The sequence below is a fragment of the Ailuropoda melanoleuca genome, unplaced genomic scaffold (genome assembly GCF_002007445.2).
Source record: "Ailuropoda melanoleuca isolate Jingjing unplaced genomic scaffold, ASM200744v2 unplaced-scaffold11384, whole genome shotgun sequence".
NCBI classification, from domain to species: Eukaryota; Metazoa; Chordata; class Mammalia; order Carnivora; family Ursidae; genus Ailuropoda; species Ailuropoda melanoleuca.
The window spans coordinates 266,764-294,593 of NW_023179820.1; the positions used below are offsets into that span (position 1 = coordinate 266,764).

General features: G+C 36.9%; 1 protein-coding gene across 12 annotated transcripts in view; it reads left to right on the top strand.

Moving 5' to 3' along the window:
• Positions 1 to 27,830, top strand: part of SPIDR (scaffold protein involved in DNA repair) — a 502,027-nt gene that overhangs the window by 39,047 nt on the left and 435,150 nt on the right. For all 12 annotated transcript variants that reach the window (XR_004622658.1, XM_034650137.1, XM_034650132.1 and 9 more), the window contains one exon: positions 2,329 to 2,495. Coding sequence is in view for 11 of the 12 variants with exons in the window: in XM_034650137.1 (XP_034506028.1) it covers positions 2,329 to 2,495 (167 nt within the window). In the remaining variant the exon portion in view is untranslated. The remainder of the gene's footprint in view (positions 1 to 2,328; positions 2,496 to 27,830) is intronic.

Below are 27,830 nucleotides of genomic sequence, written 5' to 3' on the forward strand. Positions count from 1 at the left end.
CAGACACTTGGCTGGGTATTATGTATATTATTTCCTTTTATATCTATTACATCCTGTGAGCTGAGTACCCTCATTTTACAGAAGAAAATTGGGACTCAGAGTAGTCAAATCACTTGCCCAGAGTCACATGTTTAACAAGTGTTCTGATTACTATGTATAGTCAGGGATGTCTAACTTAAATGCTGTGTGCTTCAACAGTGTTCTGGTGCTTAACAGACTTGGCTTCTTATGAGACTTTCCAGGTGAGTTTTAAAAACAATATACCCAGACCTCCTTCCAGCTGTATTGGATTAGAGTCTCTGGGCCTTAACGCCCAGAATTGAGATTGAGAGGGAAGAGCCCTGAATTAAAATTGTCAAAATCTTTCTTCTTAAAAAAATTTCCCCCTCCATTTGTCTTTTACATAACTTTGAAAAAACTTCTCAGCTTTTTGGAGACTTAGTTTCTTTATCTATGAAATGCAAGTTTTAGTCTAACAGTAATTGTCTTACCTACTTCATAAAATTATTGTTTAGAATGTAAGGTCTTATTAGTTTGGGTTGTGGTATATCATTTTACAGCACTCAGCAACTGCAGTATAAGTGTTATTCATCGATGGGCTTCTCCAGGGTAGGGATAGTGTTCTATATTATCTCTTGTGTTTGTTTGTTTTGGTATTGTAAGTGTCTAGGATGGTGTAGTAGGACCTTAGTAGGCACTGATTTTACTGAACGAATGAGGAATGAATGCATTCCTCAGAACTCTGCGTTTCCCTTGGCTTTCTGCTGTGTTGCTTTCAGCAACCTGGAGAATTTCTTCATGCTTTCCATTGCCTGGCTTCCATGACTAAACGTGTTGTTACATGTGGTATTTCCCTTCCATTCCCTAATGGTGAGCGTGGCTCCTGCATTTAGTTTACTGCCATTACGTATCTGCTTCTCTCAGACCGGTCTGACCTCCAGTCTTTTGTAATTACTATAGTGGACCTTTATTTTCTGGAACAACAGTATTGGATAAAAGAAGACTCATATATTTGCTTTATTCCATACTTTTACCTCTAGCTTAAAATTTTCTTTTCTTTTTTGGTTTTTAATTTGATTCCCTTTCAGGTATTAAAGTTGGTAAGTTATTTTATTTTTAATATTACTTCTGTCTGGAAATAAGATTGTTGTTATTAGATCTCTGAAATAGGGCCAAGATATTTTACTAGCCCTCTAAGTTGCTGAAGTAGCTGTGAGGGAATACTTGGGCTTTGTACGGTTTATGTTATATGCTTCAGAGATACCTCAAAGATTAATATATCCTTAGTAACTACTTTTATTTCTTTAAAAATAGATTAAATTTGGTTATTTGATATATGAAAATAATTTAACTTCCAGATTAAATTTTGCAAAAGTAGCACCTATATAACAATGCTTATAAAGTAAACTAAAAACTTGGGGCGCCTGGGTGGCTCAGTCGTTAAGTGTCTGCCTTTGGCTCAGGGTGTGATCCCGGTGTTCTGGGATCGAGCCCCACATCAGGCTCCTCTGCTGGGAGCCTACTTCTTCCTCTCTCACTCCCCCCCCTTGTGTTCCCTCTCTCACTGGCTGTCTTTCTATGTCAAATAAATAAATAAAATCTTTAAAAAAAAAAACAACTAAATTTACTAGTTTTTTTACTGATGCAAAATCTATCAAAAAAGTTTTAGCTGAAAATCCTTTAAGAAGTCTGTTAATAGGAGACTGATTAACGGGGCGCCTGGGTGGCTCAGTCGTTGAGCATCTGCCTTCGGCTCAGGTCATGGTCCCTGGGGTCCTGGGATCGATCCCCCTGTCGGGTTCTCTGCTGGGCGGGAAGCCTGCTTATCCCTCTCCCACTCCCTCTGCTTGTGTTCCCTCTCCCACTGCCTCTTTCTGTGTCAGAGAAATAAATAAAATCTTAAAAAAAAAAAAGGACACTGATTAAATAAACTGTGGGTCAACTATGCAGTGGAATACTATGTTGTAGAAAAGAATGAGGATACTCCTGTTACTGATATGGAAAACCTCTGTTAAGTTAAAAAATTAAAAAAAACAAAGTATCAGAAAGGAGGAAAAAATTATAGCATATTTTATTTGCTCGAACATGCTGGAAGAACTCTAGAAAGATAAAAAAACAACTAATAAAAATAGTTACCTGAGAATTGGGGTAGGGGTGATAGGAGAAACAGGATGGCTAGAGGTAAGAGTAGGAATATAGTTTTGACAGTCTTTAATACATATTTTAAAAATTACTCAGCAATATGGATGTTTTTAACTACTGAGAATAAAGAAAATAGATTAAGAAACATTAAGGATATATAAAATTGTTTAAAATTATGTTTTTTAGATGAACTGCAGTTTATTGACTGGGAGATTGACAGTGACAGGGAAGATACTAGTGAGTATAATGAATTTGAAGACAGTGAGAGTGTTGTGGAAATATCAGACTGTGCTTCTTGTTCAAGCAATCATTCTTCGACTAGTGAAGAGAAGAGGCTCTCTGAGCTTGTGAAGGTAAGAACCAGTTGTCTCAAAATTTTTCCTTCTGGTTATAACATTTGTTAATCAGCCTTTTGGTGTTTTATTTTTAATTCCTTTTCCAGGGCAGTCACTTCTGACTCTTAGTGATTCTTTCATTTTTTACCTCCTTGTCTCTAAATAACATGCTTATAATGTACTTCTAAACATGGGTAACCATCTCCTAACCCACTCCCTCCACCTGCTACATATTGAACTTTTCCCATTCCTCCATTCTCCCAGGACACATGTATCATGGTTTGGTTAGATTAGTATTCAGCATTGCATAATACTCAGAACCAAGGCAAATATTAATTATGATTATTTTTTCCTTCACAACTTTTCATTTTCCTTGGAGTTAATTACTTTGGGTTTTTGTTTGCCTAACTTTATTTATTGTTAATAAAACTAAGTTTTTGCCATTGTTTAGCTCTCCTGTTAAGGTTTTCAGGCAAAGTAGGCATTCCAAGCAGTTTTGTCTTTCTGGAGAACTCATTCCCACAACCTCCTAGCTGCTCTAATTTGAACTCATACTCTCTGCTTTGTGGATGTAGCTGCCCTTAGGTCTCTCTTTAGCATCTTCCTGGTAACTCCCTTCACTTCTCTCCAATGTGGAGCAACTTCATCCTGGATTCCATGTCTTCCTCTTTCTTGGTTTTCACTCAGTGTGAGGAGTACATGTTCTAGTAGCTTTCAAGAGAGGATTTATGGAAGATAAATGACATGTCAGAAGATGTATTTATCAAACTTTGATAAGTGGATGGCAATTTATATAGAATTTTAGGTTGGAAATTATTTTTCTTGAGAATTTTGAAGGCATTATTTCATTGTCTTCTAGTTCCAGAGTTGCTGTCAAGAAGCGTGAAGCTATTCTCATTCTTGATTTTTAAAAAGATTTATTTATTTGAGAGAGGTGTGGGGAGGGGCAGGAGAGGGAGAGAGAGAATTCCAAGCAGACTCTATGCTGAGCATGGAGCTCAATCCCAGGAACTTGACATTATGACCTGAGTTGAAATCAAGAGTCAGCTGTTCAACTGTCTGAACCACCTAGGCTCCCCTCTCATTCTTGGTTTTTAAATATTTTCTCTTTATCACTTCTTTTAAGCAGTGTGATTGTGATATGCCTACATGTGGTTTTCTGCTTGGAGTTTATCAAGCTTTTTGAGTATGTGGTGAATTGGCTCCAAGCCCACGCCGAGGTTTGGTAATTCACTAGGAGGACTCTCAGAATTTAGTGTACAGTCATACTCAGGGCTATGATATATTATAGTGAAACAATACAGAGCAAAATCAATCTTTCAAGAGTCCTGTTCAAGTGGAGTCACACGGGATATGCTTAATTGCTTTAGCAATGAGTTTTGACAACGTCTGTAAAATGTTGCCTGCCAGGGGACCTCATTGGTGACACAGTGCCCAGAGTTTTTATTGGGGGCTGGTAAAGTAGGGACTTTCTCTGCCTTGCATGTACTAGAATTTCAATTTCAAGAAGGAAAACGGGTATTCAGCCTAAGCCGTATTGTTTAAGCAGAGGGAGCCACTCTTATCGTTAGGGAACGATGGTAATTGTCCTGATGTCTGAATAACAAGAGGTAGGCAAAGACCAACATTACAGGCAGGCCTTTCTAAGGATACCCATCTTAGGTCAGCTTTGTTAACTCTCTTCTTCACATAATGGGTTTAAAGTTTTCATCACGTTTGGGGTGCCTGGGTGGTGTAGTCGTTGAGCGTCTGCCTTCGGCTCAGGGCGTGATCCCAGTGTTCTGGGATCGAGCCCCACATCGGACTCCTCAGCTAGGAGCCTGCTTCTTCCTCTCCCACTCCCCCTACTTGTGTTCCCTCTCTCGCTGGCTGTCTCTGTCAAATAAATAAATGAAATCTTTAAAAAAAAAAAAGTTTTCATCACGTTTGGAAAGGTTTTTGCCTTCAACGTTTTTTTTCCTGACTTCCCTTTTCCTTTGCTTTAGGACTACAATTATAGGTATATAGGTATATAGGTATATTAATGAGGCTGCTTCATGTTGTATCATGGGATCATTGATGCTGTGTTCACCACCCCCCTTTCATTTTTAATGGTTTCTATTGCTATATTTTCCAAGTTTAATATCTTTTTTCTCTTAGCATCTAATCTGCTGTTAATACTATCCAATGTATTTGTCATCTCTTAAAGTTTGGTATGAATCTTTTTATATTATCTTTCTTAACCTCATCATATTTTTTTCTGTTTTGAAAATATAGAGTATAATTATAATAGTTGTTTTCGTGGCTTTTTCTGTAAATCTACCATTTGTGTTATTTCTGTGTCTATTTCTATTGATTAATATTTTTCTTCATTGTAGGTTGTATTTTTCTGCTTCTCTGCATGCCTGAAAATGTTTGAGTGTATACTGGACATTGTGAATTTTATGTTGTTGGGTGCTGGATTTTTAAAAATTTCTTTAAATATTTTGGGGGCAGTTATTTGGAAACAGTTTCATCCTTTGGGTGTTGCTTTATGATTTATTAGATGGGTCTGGAGAAGTGTTCAGTATTCTGTCCCATTATCTTTTTGAGTATTCTAGTAATGCTCTTACTTTTCCAGTGTGCCTGACAAGAGTAGCTGCCGTGTCCTGACCCTGTGTGAGCACTGGGCATTGTTCTCCAGATGATTCTTTCCCTCATATACTGACCACACGTATTGATCAGAACTCTGCTGAATACTTGAGGGGGGGGATTGCTGTAGTTTTCTGTGTAGCTCTGGTTTTTCTGTTATTCCATCCTATGAACTCTAGCTACTTTTGTGGACTCTCAGTTCTCTCTCTTCCCAGGGACTCCACCTCACTTCCCCTTTTCTACTGTGTGGTTTGGAAATTCTCTTATGAAAGTAAGCTAGGGCAATCGTAGAGCTCAATTTTTATTTCCTGAGTTTCAGGGATTAGTGTTCTTGCCTAATGTTCAGTGTCTTGAAAACCATTGTTTCATGTATTTTGTCTGGGTTATTCCCTTCCTTCCTTCCCTCCCTCCTACCTTTCCCTTCCTTTCCCTTTCCTTCCCTACCCCTCCCTTCCCCTCCCTTCCCTTCCTTTCCCTTCCCCTCCCTTCCCCCCATCTCTCCTTCATTCCTTCCTTCCTCTTCCTTTCTCTCTTTTGTTTGTTTGTTTTGGTGTTTTAAGTGGGAGAACAAATCCATTTGCTGTTATTCCATCTTGGCCACCTTCCTGATCTTTCATGCAATCCAGCACATGATAAGCTGCTTATCATCATTAGTTGTCAGGGAGCTGCAGATCCACACCATGATGAGACACCACTTTATACTCATTAGGGTGGTTATTATCCATAAATGGAAAAAAAAAGTTGAGAAATTGGAAACCTTGTACATTGCTGGTGTGAATGTAAAATGCTACAGCCACTATGGGAAAGTTTGGTGGTTTCTCAAAAAGTAAAATGGAATTACCACATAATCCAGCAATTCTACTTCTGGATATATACTGAAAAGAGTTGAAAGCAACGACTCAAACATTTTTGTACATCAGTATTCATAGCATCATTATTCACAATGGCTGGATGGTGGAAACAACCCAAATGTCCATCAACAGATGAAAGAATAAACAAAATGTTGTATATATGTACAGTGGATTATTACTCAGCCTTAAAAAGGAGTGACAATTCTGGGGTGCCTAGGTGGCTCAGTTAGTTAAGTGTCCGATCTTGATTTTGGCTCAGGTCATGATCTCAGGGTTGTGAGATCAAGCCCCACATTGGTCTCTGAGTAGTGGATGTGGAACCTATTTAAGATTCTCTCTCTCCCTCTGCCCCTCCCCCTTCCTTCTCTCTCTCAAAGAAAAAACAGGAATGAAATTCTAATACATGCTACAATATGGATGAATCTTGAAAACCTTATTGTAGATCAAATAAGCCAGACACAAAAGAAGTGCTGAATGATTCAATTAATATGCAGTACCTATAATAGGCAAGTTCATAGAAACAGAAAGTAGAACAGAGGTTACCAGGGGCTAAAGAGTAAGGGGAGTTATTTTTAAATGTGTACAGAGTTTCTGATTGGGATAATGAAAAGGTTCTAGAAATGTTAGTGGTGGTGGTTATAAACATTATAAGTGTACTTAATGCTACTAAGGTGTCCACCTAAAAGTGGTTAATATGGTAAATTTTTTGCTATGTATATTTCACCACAATAAAAAATGAAAAATATATCTTTATTTTAAAATATTTTTCTGCCATTAAATTTTATGTTTTTGAGGAGTTTTTATTGTTGATATGGTAAAAATGTTTATAGAGAGAATGCCAAATGATAAAGCAAAAGACTAGCTGTACATGCAATAAAATCTTAACTCTAGGATCCCAAAGGACCATTGAAAATCCCAAGACTACTACCAAAACCCTTGGAATAAATCATATCTAATCAGACCAGGAAGTGTTGTGCCATGACCTAAAAGTTTTTCTTGACCTTTCAATATAGGGACTAGACTAGTAACCCTTCATTTCTATGAACTCCTTTAGTGTGAAAGAAAAACTTCATTAATAGCATGGTCTTTAATACATATCACATTATACTAAAAATATGCTTCTTAGAAATTTTTTTTTAAGATTATTTATTTGTCAGAGAGAGACAGAGCGAGTGAGCGCACAAGCAGGCAGAGGGGCAGGCAGAGGGAGAGGGAGAAGTAGGTTCCCCACTAAGCAGAGAGCCTGACATGGGGCTTGATCCCAGGACCCTGGGAAGGCAGATGCTTAACCGACTGAGCCACCCAGGCATCCCTTAAAAATTTTTTTTTTTAAGATTCTATTCATTTATTTAACAGAGCACAAGCAGAGGGAGAGGGAGAAGCAGGCTCCTCACTAGGCAAGGAGAAGCCATTACAGGGCCTGATTCCAGGACCCTGGGATCATGACCTGAGCCGAAGGCAGGCACTTAACCGCCTGAGCCACCCAGGTGTCCCCAAATTTTTTCTTAATGTTAATTGTGGTGGTGATTTCAGTGGCTGAAATATGTTACTTTGTATGTTTGGCTTTTTAAAGCACCTCTTTTCTGTTGAGAAAGATGGGATTTTTGTGCATACCTTCATATCATAGGCTACCTGTTTTTATAATTTTAGAGTTTTATCTGATATTCATGAGCAGGTTCTGTACTGATAAGAATGCATTTAATAAAATTAGTTTATAAATTCCTTTTTCTTATTTTGAAAAGAAAGAATGGTGGATTTGTTATCATAGAGTATTGCCATCACTAAATAAAAAAATTAGTATTTTACTCTTGTCAGAAACTTTTTTTTTATTAGAAAATAAGATTATTAGAACTTTTAATTTTTTTCTTGGCTTTTTTTGAGAGAAATATTCTGTGAACTGAGGATACGTTCATCCTTTGAAAGCTGCTGTAAATTACCACAACTATGAGAAAGACTAATGCTGCGTAGATGAAGGTGCTGGGTGATTAGCTGCGTTCACTACCTGAGAAAGTCTTGCACTTAGGTTTTGTAGTGCTTGCAGTTCAGTTCATACCTTGTTAAAATTATAAATTACAGCAGGACACAGACTTTTCAGGGAAGCTCTTGAATAATAAAATATGTAGTTATAAGAAGTAAATGATAAGCATCCATAGTTCTCTAAAATGTAAATAGCATATCTCTGGGTAGTAGAATTACTGGAGAAATTTATTTTCTTCTTTGTTGTATTTATTTAACAATTTAAATAAAAAACCAAGAAAAATATAGCAGTCAGTGGCTTTTTCCTTAAAGACAAAACAGAGAAACAGATCACATATATTAAACATATATATTGGGTCTTATACTAGTTGCTTTATGTACGTGTAATAGTCTGTTTGAGATGCTTTAACAAAAATACCATAGGTAGGGTGGCTTAAACAACAGAAATTTATTTCTCAACAGTTTTGGAGGCTGGGAAGTTCCATGATCTAGGTGCTGGCATATACGGTGTCTATTGAGGGCCCACTCCCTGGTTCACTGAAGACTGTCTTCTTACTGTGTCCTCACATGTTGGAAGGGATAAGGGATCTCTGGGGCCTTTTTATAAAGGCCCTAATCCCATTCATGAGGGCCCCACCCAAAGGCCCTGCCTCTAAATGCCATCACTTAAGGGATTAGGTTTCAACATAAAATTAGGTTTCAACATTTAGTTTATAGCATTACATTTTCCATTTGAGCCTTAAAACAATCTTGTGAAGTAGAAGTGGTCATGCCCAATTTTCAGATAAGGAAACTGTTAGAAAAGATAATGTCTCTGAAAACAAGTTACTTATGTAGTAAGGCATCTGTGATTGAAATCTTGCTGTAGAAATATTCAGGTGTTGGTTGAATGCCTCCGAATCTACAGTGATTGTTTTCTTATGTTGGAAGAAGCATGCAAATGGGCAGAACTTTGAAAGATATGGTCATAGAAAAGAGAAGACCTTGGCTTGCTTTGTATTTAAAAATTCAAGACTTCTTCCATGTAGATTGTCATGAAGTATGCCTGTTTTTCTTAATAAACTTGTACATTAAAGTGTAACATACTACCTTGTCATTTGAAATGCATGAATTGAATCCATTGACTCAAAAATGAATTTCTCTAAATAGACATTGAGAAGCAATCCTACAATATAACAAAAATCCTTTTGGATTTGTGGTCTGTGTTATCACAGTGGTATTCTCTATGGCCTTAACTACTGTGTCCTTTTCTTCCATTCTCTTTCTCATATGGGAACAGAGATTCAGTTATTTTCTTTATTTTCTTCTCAAGCAACATTTTCTTCCAAGTGCTGATAACTGTTAAATCTTTCTATAACCCAGTTGCTGTCCTGAATTCCATGTGTGTTTCTACCTGCCTAATGACATCTTTGCGTGAATATCCTAAATTACTGTAAGTCAAAGGGGTCCCAGGCCATATCCTTTCTTTTCTTTTTGACGCAAGCTCATCCTCTTTGTGTGTGTTTGGTCTTAGTTAATAACTTTCCTTTTTCACTGCCTGAATCTATTTCATTAGTGGGTCATGCAGATTTGACCTCTAAACTAACATCCTCACAACTTCTGCCCTAAATTGGGCCCTTTCACCTATTCTCTGTATTGTTTCAGCATTATAATTAATTTCTTAGCTTATATCTTTTTAGTAGATTTATCTTAATAAAAATTGTGACTTTATTACTCACTTACTGAAATACTTTTTGATGGTTGCTCATTGCTCGAAAGTCAAGGTCCATATAACTTAACCTTCACAGTTTAGCCGCAGGTCCCTCAAGTGAATGAGGCAGAGCATACACTGTATGTTTTTATTTATATAAAATCCTTAAAAATACAAATGATTCTGTAATGACAGGAAGCAGATCAGTGGTTGATTGGGGCTGAGGGTAGATGGGGGAAGGAAAGTGGGAAATGAGGAAAGTGGGGCTGATGGAAATATTGATTATTTTGATTGTGGTAATAGTTTCAAAGGAATATACACATGTCAAAACTTGTCAAATTGAATATGTCCAGTATGTGTAGTGTAGTATGCATAAGTTATATACTTCCGTAAAACTGATAAGTTTTTTTAAGTGCAAGAAAGATGTAGTTCCATGTGCTTATGATATAATTTTCAAAATACCTTTTTAAATGACAAAACAGGATATAGAATAATTGTATAGAAAAATGGAAAGAGTTTGGGGGTTAAGATGGCAGAGGATTATTAAGGGGACCCTAAGTTTGTCTCGTCTCTTGAATATAACTCGATAGTTATCAAACCATTCTGAACACCTGGGAAATCGATCGGAGGTCTGAGAGAACAAAAACTTCAATTCTACAAGTAGGAAAGTGACCACCTTTTGTAAAGTAGGAGGTGCGGAGACTTGACTCCTGTGTGATATAGCTGTGGATATGATGGCGGCAGGGAGAGAGCCAATTTATGAAAGCTACCGCAAAAGTATTATAAGCAGCAGAGCGCAAAATTGGAACTTTTAGAAGTTGGCTACAGTGGGGGAATGTGCCTTGCTTAAAGGTGCTCAGGTGGCAAAGTGTGTATGGAATCCCAGCTGTGATACCGTGGTCTGAAGATCCTCGGGTTGTAAGTAGAATGGGTGCTGCACTGTTCTCAGGGATAGGAACGTGGAAGCTGGCTGAGAACACTGAGTCTAGGTGCTAGCTTTCTTATCTGTATTGCAGTAAACCGTGAACTGCTGTGTGGTCGTTCGATTGCTTTTCCTAGGATGGGGCTGCAGAAGCGTGTCAAGACCCTCCCTGGGGAATCAGTGCAGGTCTGTGCTACAGGAGTCCCTAAAATTTGGAGTTTTGCAACTCAGGTGCATGTCTGAGATAAAAAAGCTTGGACACAGGGTAAACACAGGATTCTGATGCTAACTGGGGAGACAAGAGTGATTGATCGCTCTTCAGTGAGGGTTCCCTGAAAGCTGTGGGATACGAATTTTCAGTTCCAGGGCTAGAGAGTGGGGTGCCACCATATTCTTCCCACATGACCTTAAGCACTGAAAGCCTTCAGGGAGCAAAACAGGGCCACCTAGTGGAGTCCAGAGCTGCTTACACCAAGCCCTGCCCCACCCCCACCCACTGCCCCAGGGCAAGTCCACCTGAGAATCAGCACAACAAGCCCCTCCCCAAGAAGACCAGTACAAACAACTTGCTTGCGCTAATTTTACTGATCATAGAGGGCTGCAAAGCTTCAGCTCTAAGGGAAAATTAGAGTATCTAGCCTCCTTTGGACTTTTATTTTTTACTTCTTTTTTTTTTCATTTATTTTCTTATTTTTTGCATTTCTTTTTTAGAAGTTTAAATTTTTATATGTATACTTTATATTTTTTGTTTACTTTCATTGCATTTTATTTTTATATTTTTTCTCACTTTGGGATCTAGATTCTTTTATTTATTTTTTTTTAAGATTTATTTATTTATTTGAGAGAGGAAGCACAAGTGGGGGGAGGGACAGAGAGAGAAGGAGAAGCAGAGTCCCTGTTGAGCAGGAAGCCAGACACGGCGCTGAGATCATGAACTGAGCTGAAGGCAGAGGTTTAACTGACCGAGCCACCCCAGCTCCCTGTCTTCCTTTCTTTTCTGGACAAAATGATTAGATGGGGAAATTCATCCCAGAAGAAAGAATAGCAGGTAGTTCTCACACCCATGGATTTAATCAATATAGCTAACTAGAATTTAAAATAACGATTATAAGGATACTAGCTGGGCTTGAATAAAGCATAGAAAACACTAGAGAATCCTTTACTGCAGAGATAAAAGACCTAAAATCTAGTCAGGCCAAAATTAAAAATGCTATAATCAAGATGCAGTTCCAAGTGGAGGCCATAAAAATGAGGATGGACAAATCATTGGAGTGAATTAGTGATACAGAAGATAAAATGATGGAAAATGAGGAAGCTGAAAAAAAGAAGGAAACAGGTAATGGATCACAAATAGACTTAAGGAAATCAGTGACTTATTAAACTGTTATAACATTCATATCACAGGAGTTCCAGAAGATGTAGGGAGAAAAAAAGGGGCAGTTTATTCAAACAAATTATAGCTGAAAACATCCCTAACCTGGGGAAAGACACAGACATCAAAATCCAGAAAGCACAAAGAAATCCCATTAAGTTCAAAAAGAGCCAACCATCACCAAGGCATATCATAGTCAGATTCACAAAATAGACAGGGAAAGAGTCCTGAAAGCAGCAAGATTAAAAAAGTCCTTAACCTATAAGGGAAGACAGATCAGATTCACAGCAGATCTGTCCACTGAAACCTTGCAGGCCAGAAAGGAGTTGAAGGAAATATTCAATGTAATGAGTTGTAATTATTCAATATGATGCTTTGGAATTATTCAGTGTGATGAGTTGGAATTATTATTCCCGCATTCAATGTAATGAGTTGCAGTTATTTATCCAGCAAGTCTGTCATTTAGAATAGAAAGAGAGATAAAGAGTTTCCTAGACAAAATAAATAATAAATAAATAAATAAATAAATAAAATAGAATAAAATAAAATAAAAGAGATTGTGACCACTAAAACAGCCCTGCAAAAAATACTAAGGGGACCCTATGAGTCCCCTTAGGAAAAAAAATGCCAAAGGAACAAAGACTAGAAAGGACCAGAGAACATCATGAGAATCACCAATTCTGCAGATAACATAGTCGTGCTGAATTCATATCTCAAGTAGTCACTTTGAATGTATATGGACTAAATGCTCCGATGAAAAGACACAGGGTATTAGATTGGATTAAAAAACAAGATCCATCTATATGCTGCCTATGAGAGACTCATTTTAGACCTAAAGAACCTGCAGATTGAAAGGGGAGGGATAACCACCTATCATGCCAAAGGATGTCAAAAGAAAGCCAGAATAGCCATACTGATATCAAACTAGATTTCAAAACAAAGACTGTAACAAGAGCTGAAGGGCATTATATCATAATTAAGGGATCTATCCGTCAAGAAGGTCTAACAAATGTAAATATTCACGCTCCCAACTTGGGAGCACCCAAATATATAAATCAATTAATTATAAACTCATGGATAATAAAACATTAATAGTAGGGAACTTCAACACCCCACTTACAGCAGTAGACATCATCTAAGCAGAAGATCAACAAGGAAACAAGGGCTTTGAATGACACACTGGACCAGATGCACTCAACAGATATATTTAGAGCATTTCATCCTGAAGCATCAGAATATACATTCTTTTTGAGTGCATACAGAACATTCTCCTGAATAGATCACATACTGGGTCACAAATCAGCCCTCAACAAGTATAAAAAGATTGAGATCATACCATGCATATTTTCAAACTATAATGCTATGAAACTTGAAGTGAGCTATAAGGAAAAATTTGGAAAGACCACAAATACATGGAAGTTAAAGAGCGTCCCACTAAAGAATGAATGGGCTAACTGGGAAATTAAAGAAGAAATAAAAAAGTGCATGGAAACAAATGAAAGAAAACACAACGGTCCAAAACCTTTGGGATGCAGCAAAGGCAGTTTAAAGTTACAATACAGTCCCACCTCAAAAGCAAGGAAAGTCTTAAATACACAACCTAACCTTACACCTAAAGGAGTTAGAAAAGGAACAGCAAATGAAGCCTAAAGTTAGCAGAAGAAGGGAAATAATAAAGATTAGAGTGGAAATAAACGATATAGAAACAAAAAGAGAAAAAACAGTAGTACAGATTAACGAAACTAAGAGCCGGTCCTTGAAAGAATTTATAAAATTGATAAACCCCTAGCTAGACTTATCAAAAAAGAGAGAGGGAGAGAGAGAAAGGACCCAAATAGATAAAATCTTGAATGAAAGAAGAGACATTATCACCACAGAAATACAAACAGTTATAAGAGAATACTATGAAAAATTATGTGCCAACAAACTGGGCAACCTGGAAGAAATGAACAAATTTTTAGAAACCTACAAACTACCAAACTGAAACAGGAAGAAATAGAAAATTTAAACAGCCCCATAGCCAGCAAAGAAATTGAATCAGTAATCAAATCTCTCAACAAATAAAAGTCCAGGGTCGGATGGATTCCCAGGGAAATTCCACCAGACAGAAGAGTTAATACCTATTCTCCTCAAACTGTTCCAAAAAATGGAAATGGAAGGAAAGCTTCCAAACTCATTCTGTGAAGCCAGCATTACCTTGCCCCCAAAACCAGACAAATACCCCACTAAAAAGGAGGATTACAGGCCAATATCTCTGATGAACATAAATGTAAAAATTCTCAATAAAATACTAGCAAATAGAATTCAACAGTACATTAAAAGAATTATTCACCAAGATCAAGTGTGATTTATTCCTGGGCTGCAGGAGTGGTTCAACATTTGCAAATCCATCAACATGGTATACCACATTATTAAAAGAAAGGATAAAAACCATATGGTCCTGTCAATAGATGTAGAAAAAGCATTTGACAAAGTACAGCATCCTTTCTTGATAAAAACTCTCAACAAAATCGGGATTGATGGAACATACCTTAACATCATAAAGGCCATATATGAAAGACCCACAGCTTATATCATCCTCAGTGGGGAAAAACTGAAAGCCTTTACCCTATGGTCAGGAACAAAACAAGGATGTCCACTCTCAACATTACTATTTAACATAGTACTGTAAGTCAGCCTCAGGAATCCGGGAACAAAAAGAAAAGGCATCTAAGTTGGTAAGGAAGAAGTCAAACTTTCACTATTTGTAGATGACATGATACTCTGTAGAAAACCTGAAAGACTCCATCAAAAAATTGTTAGAACTGATAGAGGAATTCAGCAAAGTCACAGGATATAAAATGAATGTGCAGAAATCTGTTGTATTGCTATACACCAATAACGGAGCAGCCAGAAAAACAAATCAAGGAATTGATCCCATTTGCTTTTGCACCAAAACAATAAGATACTTAGGAATAAACCTAACTAGAGAGGTAAAAGATCTGTACTCTGAAAACTACAGAAGACTTATGAAAGAAATTGAAGAGGACACAAAGAAATGGATAAATATTCCATGCTCATGGATTGGAGGAACATTTCTATACTACCCAAAGCAATCTACACATTTAATGCAATCACTATCAAAATACCACCAGCTTTTTCACAGAGCTACAACAAACAATCCTAAAATTTGTTTGGGGCTACAAAAGATCATGAATAGCCAAAGCAGTTGTGAAAAGGAAAAACAAAACTGGAGGCATCATGATTCCAAATTTTCAACTGTATTAGAAAGCTGTAGTCATCAAGGCAGCATGGTACTGACATAAAAACAGACACATAGATCAGTGGAACAGAATAGAGAACCCAGAAATGGATCCACAACTATATGGTCAATTACTCTTAAAGCAGGAAAGGAAATCCCATGGAAAAAAGACAGTTTCTTCAACAAATGATATTGGGAAAATTGGACAGCCATGTGCAGAAGAATGAAACTGGACCACTTTTTTACACCATACAGAAAAATAAATTCAAAATAGATGCAAGATCTAATTGTGAAACGGGAAACCATCAAAATCCTAGAGGAGAACACAGGCAGCAATCTCTTTGATGTCAGCCACAGCAACTTCTCATTAGACATCTAGCCAGAAGCAAGAGAAACAAAAGCAAAAATGAAGTATTAGGATTTTTCATGATAAAAAGCTTCTGCACAGCAAAGGAAACAACCCACAAAACTAGAAGACAGTCCATAGAATGGGAGAAGGTATTTGCAAACAACATATCTGATGACGAAAGGGTTAGTGTCCAAATCTGTAGCGAACTTTCCAAACTCAACACCCAGAAAACAAATAATCCAGTTAAGAAATGGACAGAAGACATGAATAGACACATTTCCAAAGAAGACATCCAGATGGCTAACAGACAAATGAAAAGATTTTCAACATCACTCATCATCAGGAAAATACAAATCAAAACCATGATGAGATACCACCTTACACCTGTCAGAATGGCTAAAATTAACAACACAAGAAGCAACAGGTGTTGGTGACGCTGTGGAGAAAAGGGAACCCTATTGCATTGTTGATGGAAATGCAAACTGGTGCAGCCACTCTGGAGAACGGTATGGAGGTTTGTCAAAAAGTTAAAAATAAAACTACCCTATGGTCCAGCAGTTCCATTCCTAGGACCCTATACCCAAAGGATACAGAAATACAGATTTAAAGGTGTACATGCACCCCAATGTTTATAGCAGTATTATCGGCAATGGTCAAACCATGGAGAGAGCCCAAATGTCCATCAACTGATGAATGGATGAAGAAGATGTGGTATGTATACACAATGGAATATTATTCAGCCCTCAAAAAGAATGAAATCTTGCCTTTTGCAATGATGTGGATGGAGTTAGAGTACATTATGCTAAGTAAAATAAATCAGAGAAAGACAATACCATATGATCTCACTGATATGTGGCATTTAAGAAAGAAAACATGAACGTATGAGAAGGGGGAAAAGCAAAAAGAGAGGGAAACAAGTCATAAGTGACTCTTAATGATAGAGAACAAACTGAGGGTTGCTAGAAGGAGGAGGGTGGGGAATCAGCTAGATGGGTGATGGGTATTAAAGTGAGCATTTGTGTGATGAGCACTGGGTGTTGTACATGAGTGATGAATCACTGAACCTCTACTCCAGAAACCAATATTGCACTGTATGTTAACTAAGAAAATTTAAATTCAAAAAATTTGAAAGAATATGTGTTTTTATGGACTATCTTTAGAGTGGTAGGAAGCTATTTTTATTGACTAACCTTGTATGCTATTTTGAATTTTAAACCAAGTACATTTATTGCTTGAATTAAAAAATGTTTATTAAAAGGACATTCTGTAGTAGTATCCAGAATATATTGAGAACTTCAACAAACCAGTAAGGAAAAGACATAGCCCAAACGAAAATCAGATCATGAGTAGGAAAGGGAAACCTAAGCATGTGAAAAGATGCTCAGTCTCACTAGTAGTACAGGAACTGTAAATTAAAAATGAAATACTACATATTACAGAGATTACTTAAACACTGTTTAAGGAAGGTGATGGTGCCCAATGTCGGGAATGTGTATCAATAGGAATAGTTGCTGTTGAATGTAAATTGCTTTAGTTATTTTGTAATTTGGCAAGTTCTAATGAAGCTGAAGTTATTTATAATTTATGATCCTGCAGTTGTGCTCTTAGATAAATATCCTTGAGTTTTTCAAACTGGCTTATGACCCATTAGTGGGTAATTGATTCAGTGAGTTTTAAAAATAAAGTGGGATAAAAGACATTAGAATGTATGAGTTAGTAACAGTATTTTCATGCAATTTTATATTGAGTTGTATTTATTAGTATATGTGTGTTGAATTACAATATGTAATGTACTTTTTACTGTTCTTAAGCAAAAATGTTTGAAAGCCACTGGTCAGAGGAATTTTCACACATGCCTAGAGGAATATATATACATGACTATTCATTGTAGCATTGTTTAGAAGAGAAAAAACTTCTGAAAGTAAGCTAATTTTATATGAACACAGGCAAATTCTTTTGTATATAGTAGAGAGCTATATTACCATCATGAATAATATTGAGGAAGTAAGCCAGTTTGCCAAAGGATGTGTACAGTTTGATACTGCATTATGTGAAGTATATAATCATGCAAAACAGTAGTACACATTGATAATCAACAATCTTGGAGGAGAGGAAGTTTTTCTCCAGACACATTTTTTAAGTTGCTGCAATAATGTCACTTTGCATCATCATTCCCTGCAGTGCAGCTGTGGAAATGTGTACTCAGATCTTCCATTGCAAGGAACACAGTTGATTGATGGCCCCAACTGCCATCGTTCAGGATCCTTCATTTCGTTTGTACTAGGGCCATGTTACTGATGGGTTGCACTGCAGTCTGAGACTTTTCCTACGCAGCTCCTTTTCCTCCTTCTCCTCCTTTCATAGTTTTCAGACCTGCACTGTGGTCTTAAATCTCCCCTTGACTCCTACTTTCTCCCCTTTATCCTTTGCAGGTGCTTCCTTCAGTGAATCTTTTCTATAGCTGGTGGTGTTTTGGCATCTGCCCTCAGGAGACTCATACCTGCATGCTCTGCCCAGCATCTTGCAGTCACACTAGCACTTCCTTCCTAATACTTAGAGTAATACCTTAACTTTTCTCTTTTGTGTATTCAGCATTTCAGGTAGGTTGAGAAAAGTAAAATATGTGATGTGTGGTTTTTGTGGACTTGTCTATCTATATTCACAGTTTATTATTTGTCTTTGAATTTGCATAGAAGCATGCCCTGAGAACATCTAGTGCTGAGCAAGTGAGCCTGGGATGGCGGATAGCAGCCAGTCAAGGGATCATTAATTATTGTGGGCACCTGTAACTTAGCACTGCTGTAAAACTCTGGGAGCCTCAGAATTATCCCATCAGAGGGACAGGGAAGGGGCAAGTAAGCTGGGTTATTTATATGTAGATCCCTTCGTTCATTGGTTCATTGGTTATCGGCTGGCCCTCTGTGGAATTTGGGCGATGGAGTATTTCCTAATTCTTAGAGACTACTGCACAGGTGGGGAAAAATGGCTTCTGTCAGCAAGAGAAATCCCTGAGGCAAAGAAATGAAATTGCTGGAAATTGGAGATAGGGCCAGCATCACTGAATATAGGGAAGGAGATGTGAGTAGGGTGTCAGCAGTGTTTGTTATAATGTTTAAATGAGCCATGTGTATTGAATAAAATGGAAGGGGGGAAGGTTTATACTATAATTAGGAATTTTGTAAGTATAACTTAGCTCTCCAGAAGCAAACTCTCCCTATCCTTTTACTACTGAATAATTATTAATATTTTACGAACAATGCACTATTTGTCTCTCATTGATGAATCTTTGTAGAAATAGAACGTGTATGGTGTATGGATACTTACTCGTTGGGAGAACCATGCTTTCACTCAGTGGGAAACATTGATTATAATTTAGGTCTGTTATGAATCCCTTGCCCAGGCTGACATGAGTGATATTGTTGATTTAGGAAACAGTCTTGCCTGTGAGAATAATTTTGCCAGTTCTCTGGAGCAGGGGTAGTGCTTATGTAAAGGCAACTGAACTTGTAATAACAGCACATGTTAACATTATGAATTCTTCCTTGTGGGGCATTCTTCTGAGTGCTGTGCTATGTACATTAGCTTAATTAAATGTCATAATAGCTCTTGTGAAATGGAAACTATTGTTATCATCCCTAATTTTCAGAGGATTCTAAGGCACAGAGAGATTAAGTAATTTTTCTTTGGTTATAAAGTAGTATGTGACAGAGCCAGGATTCTAACTCAGGCTCTCTAGTTTCTGAGCTGTGGTCCTGGTCATTTTGTTATAGTGTCAATAATAGTAATAGCAATGATAACATTAATAACACGATAACCCTGTGTTTTTACTGTATGTCAGGCACTTTATTAAAGTGCTGATCATGTCAACTAGATGTTATTACTAACTCCATTTTATAGATGAGGGAATGGAGATATAGCTAATAAGTGGCAGAATGAGATTCTAAATCATGGAATCTGATCCCAAATCTTCTTAATTACTTAGGTTGTATTCCTTGGAGTATAACAGTTTAACAACATGTTCAACTACTTGGAAGAAAAGCGTGATAGAAATCAAAGAGACTAGCAATAACTTCTCTTTGTAATGTTGTCTTTTAGCACTTTTAACAAATATAGTTGATTATTGATGTTACTTTCTGTATTGGGTAGTATGCTGTCTGGGTTTTCACAATTTATGTGTCTTCCAAGAACCATTCCTGTAGAGGGCAGCAAAGTCACAGCAGTGATTTCTCTTCATCACCTACATTTTTCTGGAAGTGTGAAGGAAGTTGGATTTAGGTGAGCTTTGTCATGTAATTCTTGTGTATTTTATGTAGTGACTCCTAATGCAAGTTAACAGGCATAATAAATATCAGATAACCTGAATAAGGTTCAGGTTTTTGTTGAAGATGTGCAGCAGAAGCTGGCTGACACAAATGTAAGATCTCAAAGTAATTCATGAAGTTTTAAAGAGAAAACAAATGAGGTTTTCAAATTTGAAATACATATTCATTGTTATGAAATAGATATTTTCTTTGTATACTTAACAGTAGTGGTAGAACAAATGATTCAGTAGCTCATAGAAAATGAAATATGGAAAAGTTTCAACAGAGTAAACAAAATTTTGTATTCTTACATGGGTAACCCTTTACAAAGTGATCTTTGAAAATATTTTTTTTTTTTTAAGAATTTTTATTTATTCATTTGAGAGAGAGAGACAGAGAGAACACAAACAGGGGGAGAGGCAGAGGAAGAGAGGGAAGGAGGTTCCCTGCTGAGCAAGGACCCTGGGATCATGACCAGAGCCAAAGGCAGACACTTAACCATCTGAGCCACCCAGGTGCCCCTGAAAATATTTCTAAATTTATGAGCATATTTGCAATTTTATCCTTGTTTATTTTTATTCATTTGTTTATATTTATATAGAAATTTGAAAGTAATATATTTAATTTCACTTTTAATGAGTTTTAATTGTGAATTGGAATAAAATGATGTGACTAAATATGTACTAATTGTTAATGTCTAAGAACTGTTCATTGCATACTTCATATATGGACTTGAAATAATGATGATGATCAAAAACACATTTTCGAAACTGGCTTTCAAATATAATTATGTTTATATAAAAACTGACAAAATTTAATGCTTGTAGAGGAAGTTTGGAGTTTTTAGTAATGGCGTTTTGATTTTATTTTAAAGATTTCATTATAGAAACATTGCACTTCAGAAGAAATCCATATTCTAGTGTGTTCTCATGGTAAAAAAGGAGGGATGTTAGAGGTTATATTGAGGAATGTGTATTTTTTGGTTATTTTATATTATAATTTATGTTTATACAAGGCCTGCATTGGAGATATTTCAGGTTTCATTACAGATCAGCACAGTAAAGCAAATACTGCAATAAAGTGAGTCAAGTGAATTTTTTGGTTTCCCAGGGCATATAAAAGTTGTGTTTACATTATACTGTAGTCTCTTAAGTGTGCAATAGCATTATTGTCTAACAAAACAATCTAATTAAAAAATACTTTATTGCTAAAAAGTGCTAACCGTCTTCTGACTTTCAGCAAATGATAATTACTGATCACAGATCACTGTAACAAATACAATAATAATGAAAAAGTTTACAATATTGTGAATATGAACAATTATCAAAATGTGACCCAGAGACACAAAGTGAGCAAATGCTGTTGGAAAAAATGGCACTGATAGGCTTGTTTGATGCAGTTTTGCCACAGACCTTCAACTTGCAGAAATGCAGTATCTGTGAAATTCAGTAAGGTGAAGTACAATAAACAAGGTAATGCCTGTATATATGATCTATAGATATTATATATATGATCTGTGTGTTCGTGATCTCATAACAAGCATATTTTGGTTTTTATTCTATATGAAATTATGTGCCCTTATGATTTATAGCATCTGTTTCAGAATTTACATCCTTATTTTTCCAACATCTCCCTTCTTAATTGTCTAAACTTCAGCTAATGAGATACCAGAGCAGGAGCTTTGTCAATTTCTCTTAGTATAAATGTTCCTCCTCTCACTGTCACCCTATTATCCCAGCTAGAAAAGTATGACTTATACTTAAGATGAAAAAGCAATTGATTGAAATGGGTCCTGATATGACTCATATATTAGAATCAGTAGCTGTTTTAACTGTTTAGGGACATAAAGGAAAATATGCACATAATGAATGCAGATGCAAAAATGGAACCAAATGAAAATTTTATAATTAAATGTACAATACCTGAAATAAAACATTCATTACATAGGATTATAGAAGATTGGGAAAGAAGGCAATGAACTTGATAGATCAGTAGAAATTATTTAATCTGAAAAGTGAAAAAAGATTTTAGAAGATGAAGTTAGCCTCAGTAATTTGGTAGGACAGTATCAAAAGATCCAGCAATACATTTTAATGGAGTCCTATAAGTATAGGAGAGGAGAAATTGGAGGAAAAATTTTTGGAAAAATGGTTGAAAATTACCCCAAATTGGTGAAAGACATAAATTTACATATTCAAGAAGCTCAGTGATCTCCAAACAAAATAAATACAAGAAAATCACACTTAGGCACATCATAGTCAAGCAGTTGAAATGATAAAGAAAGAATCTTAAAAGCACCGTGAGAACTGATACAGTAACAATAAGTGATAGCTGACTACTTATCAGAAACAGTGCTGGGTAGTAGGCTATAGAACACTTTTACATGGCTGGAAAAACAAAACCCAGAATTCTGTCAGTGAAAATACCTTTTAAGAATGAAGGCAAAATAAAAACCCTTCCAGATAAACAAGAATTAAAAGATTTCATTGCAGCGGATATACATTACAAGAATGCTAAAGGAAGTTCTTCAGACTGAAGGGAGGTAATACCAGATGAAAATTCACATTTTCAGGATGGAATAGAGGACATGGCAATTGGTAAATATGTGGATAAAATAAAAAATAATCTCCTCCCTACTTATTAAAAAAAGTTAAACCTGATAATTTAAAGCAAAAATTACAACATTAACACTATAACATGGCATTTATGGCATATGTTGATGTAATATGGTAGTTGTGGAATAAGGGATTGGGCTAGGTAGATCGAATTTTGTGCCTTACTTGGTTCTTATTTTATGGAAGTGGTAAAATAGTAGCTCTAAGTCCACTGTGAAAAGTTAAAGATGTATGATTCCTACAATGAACACTAAAAATGAAAAATAAAATACAAATAAGTATAGCTGAAAAACAATAGAGAAATCAAAGTAGAATTTAAAGTGTATTCAGAGAATATAAAAAGTTATATAAAGGTAGTAACAGATGAATATAAACAGATGAGATGAAAAGAAGACAAATGGGGCACCTGGGTGGCTCGGTGGGTTAAGCATCTGCCTTGGACTCAGGTCATGATCTTAGGGTCCTGGGATGGATCCTTGCATCGGGCTCCCTGCTCAGCGGGCAGTCTGCTTCTCCTTATCCCTCTGCCCTTCACCCCCCACTTGTGTGTGCTCTCTCTCTCCCTCTCTCTCTCAATAAGTATAATCTTAAAAAAAAAGAGAAAAAACAAATAGCAAAATTACAGACCTAGATTAACCCTATCAACAATTACATTAAATGAAAATAGATAAAGTATTTTACTGAAAAGGTAGAGCTTGATATTGGTAAAATGCAAGACTTCCCTATCTGCTGTCTACCAGAGATGCATTTTAGATGTAATAACACAGGGATGCCTGGGTGGCTTAGCTGGTTGAGAGTCCAACTCTTGATTTCTGCTTAGGTTGTGGTCTCTGGGTTGTGGGATCAAGCTCTGCATTGAGCTTCATGGTCAGCCTGCAGTCTACTTGTTCCTCTTCCTCTGCTCCTTCCCCCTTTCTCTCTCTCTCAAATAAATACATAAAATCTTAAAAAAATGTAATGACATAGATAGATAGAAAATAAGTGCATGGAAAACAATGTAGCATGCAAATAGTAATTATAAGAAAGCTGGAGTGATTATATTAATATTAGGTAAAATAGATTTCAAACAGTGTTATTGGAGACAAAGAAGGACATTTCATAGTGGTGGTAACACTTACCGGAAAGACACGTCAACCACAAATTTGTAAGTGCTTGAGATCTGTAATCAGAGCTAGAAATTTTAACACCATACTATCTATAAATTATAGAAAATCTAGACCAAGAAAAAAACCAGTTTGAACATAAAGGATCTGAAAACCACTATTGACCTAACTGACATTTGTAGAACATCACATGTAACTAGAATACAATAGAATGCACATTCCATTCAACTGCACATGATATGCATACAAAGATTAATCATATTGGGCCATAAAACTTCTCAATAAGCTTCAAAAGTTTGAAATTCTAAGGACTGTAATTTCTAGCTATGGTTGAATTTAAAGTAGAAATCATTAATAATGAGATATGCAGGAAAATCCAAGTATTTAGAATTAAAACAATGTAATTTTCCCTAGCCAATCTACAGATTTAATGTGGTCCAAATCATTTTTTTCCACAAGTAGTAGTAGTATTTTTGTAGATTTATTTATTAAAAGAGAGAGAGCAGAGGAGGAACAGAGGGAGAGAGAAACTTAAGCAGATACCATGCTGAGTGTGGAGCCAGTCATGGGGCTCAATCTCATGACACTGAGATCACTACCCGAGCCGAAACCAGAGTCGGCCTGTTAACTGATTGCGCCACCCAATCGGCCCACCATGAGCATTTTTTTTTTAAATAATAATTTTTTATTATGTTGTGTTAGTCACCATACAGTACATCCTTAGTTTTTGATGTAGTGTTCCATGATTCATTATTTGCGTATACAACCAGTGCACCATGCAATACGTGCCCTCCTTAATACCCATCACCAGCCTATCCCATTCCCCCCACCCCCCTCCCCTCTGAAGCCCTCAGTTTGTTTCCCAGAGTCCACAGTCTCTCATGGTTCATTCCCCCTTCTGTATACCCCCTCTTCATTCTTCCCTTCCTTCTCCTACTGATCTCCCTGCTATTTCTTATATTCCATAAATGAGTGAAACCATATGATAGTTGTATTTCTCTGCTTCACTTTTTTGCTTAGCATAATCTCCTCCAATCCCGTCCATGTTGCTGCAAATGTTGAGAAATCGTTCTTTCTGATGGCTAATATTCCATTGTATATATGGACCACATCTTCTTAATCCATTCATCTGTTGAAGGGCATCTTGGCTCCTTCCACGACTTAGCTATTGTGGACAATGTTGCTATGAACATTGGGGTGCTTATGGCCCTTCTCTTCACTACGTCTGTATCTTTGGGATAAATTCTCAGTAGTGCAATTGCTGGATCATAGGGTAGCTCAATTTTTAACTTTTTGAGGGACCTCCACACTGCTTTCCAAAGTGGCTGTACCAACTTGCATTCTCACCAACAGTGTAAGAGGGATCCCCTTTCTCCACATCCTCTCCAACAATTGTTTCTTGCCTTGTGAATTTTTGCCATTCTAACTGTCGTAAGGTGGTATCTCAATGTGGTTTTGATTTGAATTTCCCAGATGGCTGATAATTTTGAACATTTTTTCATGTGTCTGTTAGCCATATGTATGTCGTCACTGGAAAAGTGTCTGTTCATATCTTCTGACCATTTTTTGATTTGCTTATTTTTTTCTAGCGTATTGGGTTTGAGAAGTTCTTTGTAGATCTTGGATACCAGTCTTTTATCTGTAGTGTCATTGGCAAATATCTTCTCCCATTCTGTGGGCCGCCTCTTAGTTTTTTTGACTGTTTCCTTGGCTGCGCAGAAGCTTTTTATCTTGAATGAAGTCCCACAAGTTCATTTTTTCTTTTGTTTCTCTTGCCTTTGGAGATGTGTCATGAAAAAAGTTGCTGTGGCCGATGTCAAAGAGGTTGCTGTCTATGCTCTCCTCTATGATTTTGTTGGATTCCTGTCTCACATTGAGGTCTTTCATCCATTTGGAGTTTATCTTTGTGTATGGTGTGAGAGAGTGCTCATGTTTCATTCTTTTGCATGTAGCTGTCCAATTTTCCCAGCACCATTTATTGAAGAGACTGTCTTTTTTCCACTGGATGTTTTTTCCTGCTTTATCAAAGATTAGTTGCCCAAAGAGCCGAGGGTCCGTTTCTGGGTTCTCTATTCTGTTCCATTGGTCTATGTGTCTGTTTTTGTGCCACTACCATGCTGTCTTGGTGATCACAGATTTGTAGCATAGCTTGAAATCCGGCATTGTGATGCCCCCAGCTTTGTTTTTCCTTTTCAACAGTNCTACCATGCTGTCTTGGTGATCACAGATTTGTAGCATAGCTTGAAATCCAGCATTGTGATGCCCCCAGCTTTGTTTTTCCTTTTCAACAATTCCTTGGCGATTCTGGGCCTTTTCTGGTTCCACACAAATGTAAGGGCTGTTTGTTCCAGTTCTTTGAAAAATGTCATTGGTATTTTGGTTGGGATAGCAGTGAAAGTGTAGTTTGCTCTGGGTAGCATGGACATTTTGACTATGTTAATTCTTCCGATCCATGAGCATGGAAAATTTTCATCTCTTTGTGTCTTCTTCAATGTCATTCAAGAGTGATTTGTAGTTTCTAGAATATAGATCCTTTACGTCTCGGTTAAGTTAATTCCAAGGTAGCGTATGATTTTTGGTGCTATTGTAAATGGGACGGATTCTCTAATTTCTCTTTCTTCAGTCTCATTATTCTTGTATAGAAATGCAACTGATTTCTGAGCATTGATTTTGTATCCCACCACATTACTGAATTGCTCTATAACTTCTAATAGTTTGGGAGTGGATTCTTTTGGGTTTTCCGTATAGAGTATCCTGTCATCCGCGAAGAGAGACAGCTTGACTTCTTCTTTGCCGATTTGGATACCTTTTATCCCTTTTTGTTGTCTGATTGCTGTTGCAAGGACTTCTAGTACTATGGTGAATAATAATGGCGACACTGGGCTNGAATTGCTCTATAACTTCTAATAGTTTGGGAGTGGATTCTTTTGGGTTTTCCGTATAGAGTATCCTGTCATCCGCGAAGAGAGACAGCTTGACTTCTTCTTTGCCGATTTGGATACCTTTTATCCCTTTTTGTTGTCTGATTGCTGTTGCAAGGACTTCTAGTACTATGGTGAATAATAATGGCGACACGGGGCTTCCTTGTCGTGTTCCTGATCTTAAGGGAAAGGCTTCCAGGTTTTCCCCATTGAGAATGATATTTGCTGTAGGCTTTTGATAGATGGGTTTTTATGAGATTGCAGAATGTACCCCCTATCCCTACACTGTGAAGGGATTTAATCAGGAAAGGATGCTGTATTTTGTCAAATGCTTTTTCTGCATCTATTGAGAGAATCATATGATTTTTGGCTTTTTTCTTGTTGATAAAATCTATGACACTGATAGATTTGCTAATGTTGAACCACTCTTGCATCCCAGGGATGAATCCCACTTGGTCATGATGGATAATCCTTTCAATGTACTGTTGGATTCTATTAGCAAGGATCTTGTTGAGAATTTCGGCGTCCACGTTCCTTAGGGAAGTCGGTCTGTAATTCTCCTTTTTGATGGGGTCTTTGCCTGGTTTGGGGATCAAGGTAATATTGACCTCATAGAATGAGTTTGGTCGCTTTCCCTCTGTGTCTATTTTTTGAAACAGCTTCAGGAGAATAGGTATTATTTCTTCTCTGAATGTTTGGTAGAATTCCCCTGGAAAACCATCCGATCCTGGCGTTTTGTTTTTTGGAGGTTTTTCATCACTCTTTCATTCTCTTCATAATTAATCGGTCTGTTTAAAAAAGCAATTTCTTCCTGTTTCAGTCTTGGTAGTTTATAGGTTTCCAGGAAGTCCTCCATCTCTTCCTGATTGCTTAATTTATTGGCATAAAGCTGTTGATAAAAGTTTCTAATAATTCTTCCAATTTCATTGGTGTTGGTTGTGACCTCTCCCTTTTCATTCATAATTTTATTAATTTGGGTCCTTTTTCTATTCTTTTGGATAAGTCTTGCTAGTGGTTTGTCAATTTTATTTATTCTTTCAAAGAACCAGCTTCTAGTTCTGTTGATCTGCTCTACTGTGCTCTTGGTCTCTAGTTCAGTGATTTCTCCTCTAGTCTTGATCAACTGCTTCCTCGTGCATGGATTAGGCCTGTTCCTCTGTTGCTGTTCCAGCTTCTTGAGGTGAGAATATAAAAACTGCATCTTAGATTTTTCTATTCTTTTGAATGAGGCTTGGATGACTATGTATTTCCCCCTTAGGACTGCCTTTGGAGTATCCCATAGGTTTTGGACTGTGGTGTTTTTGTTCTCGTTGTTCTCCATAAATTGTTTAATATGATTTTTGATTTCCTGGTTTATCGAATCATTCTTGAGCAGAATGCTTCTTAGTCTCCAAGTGTTTG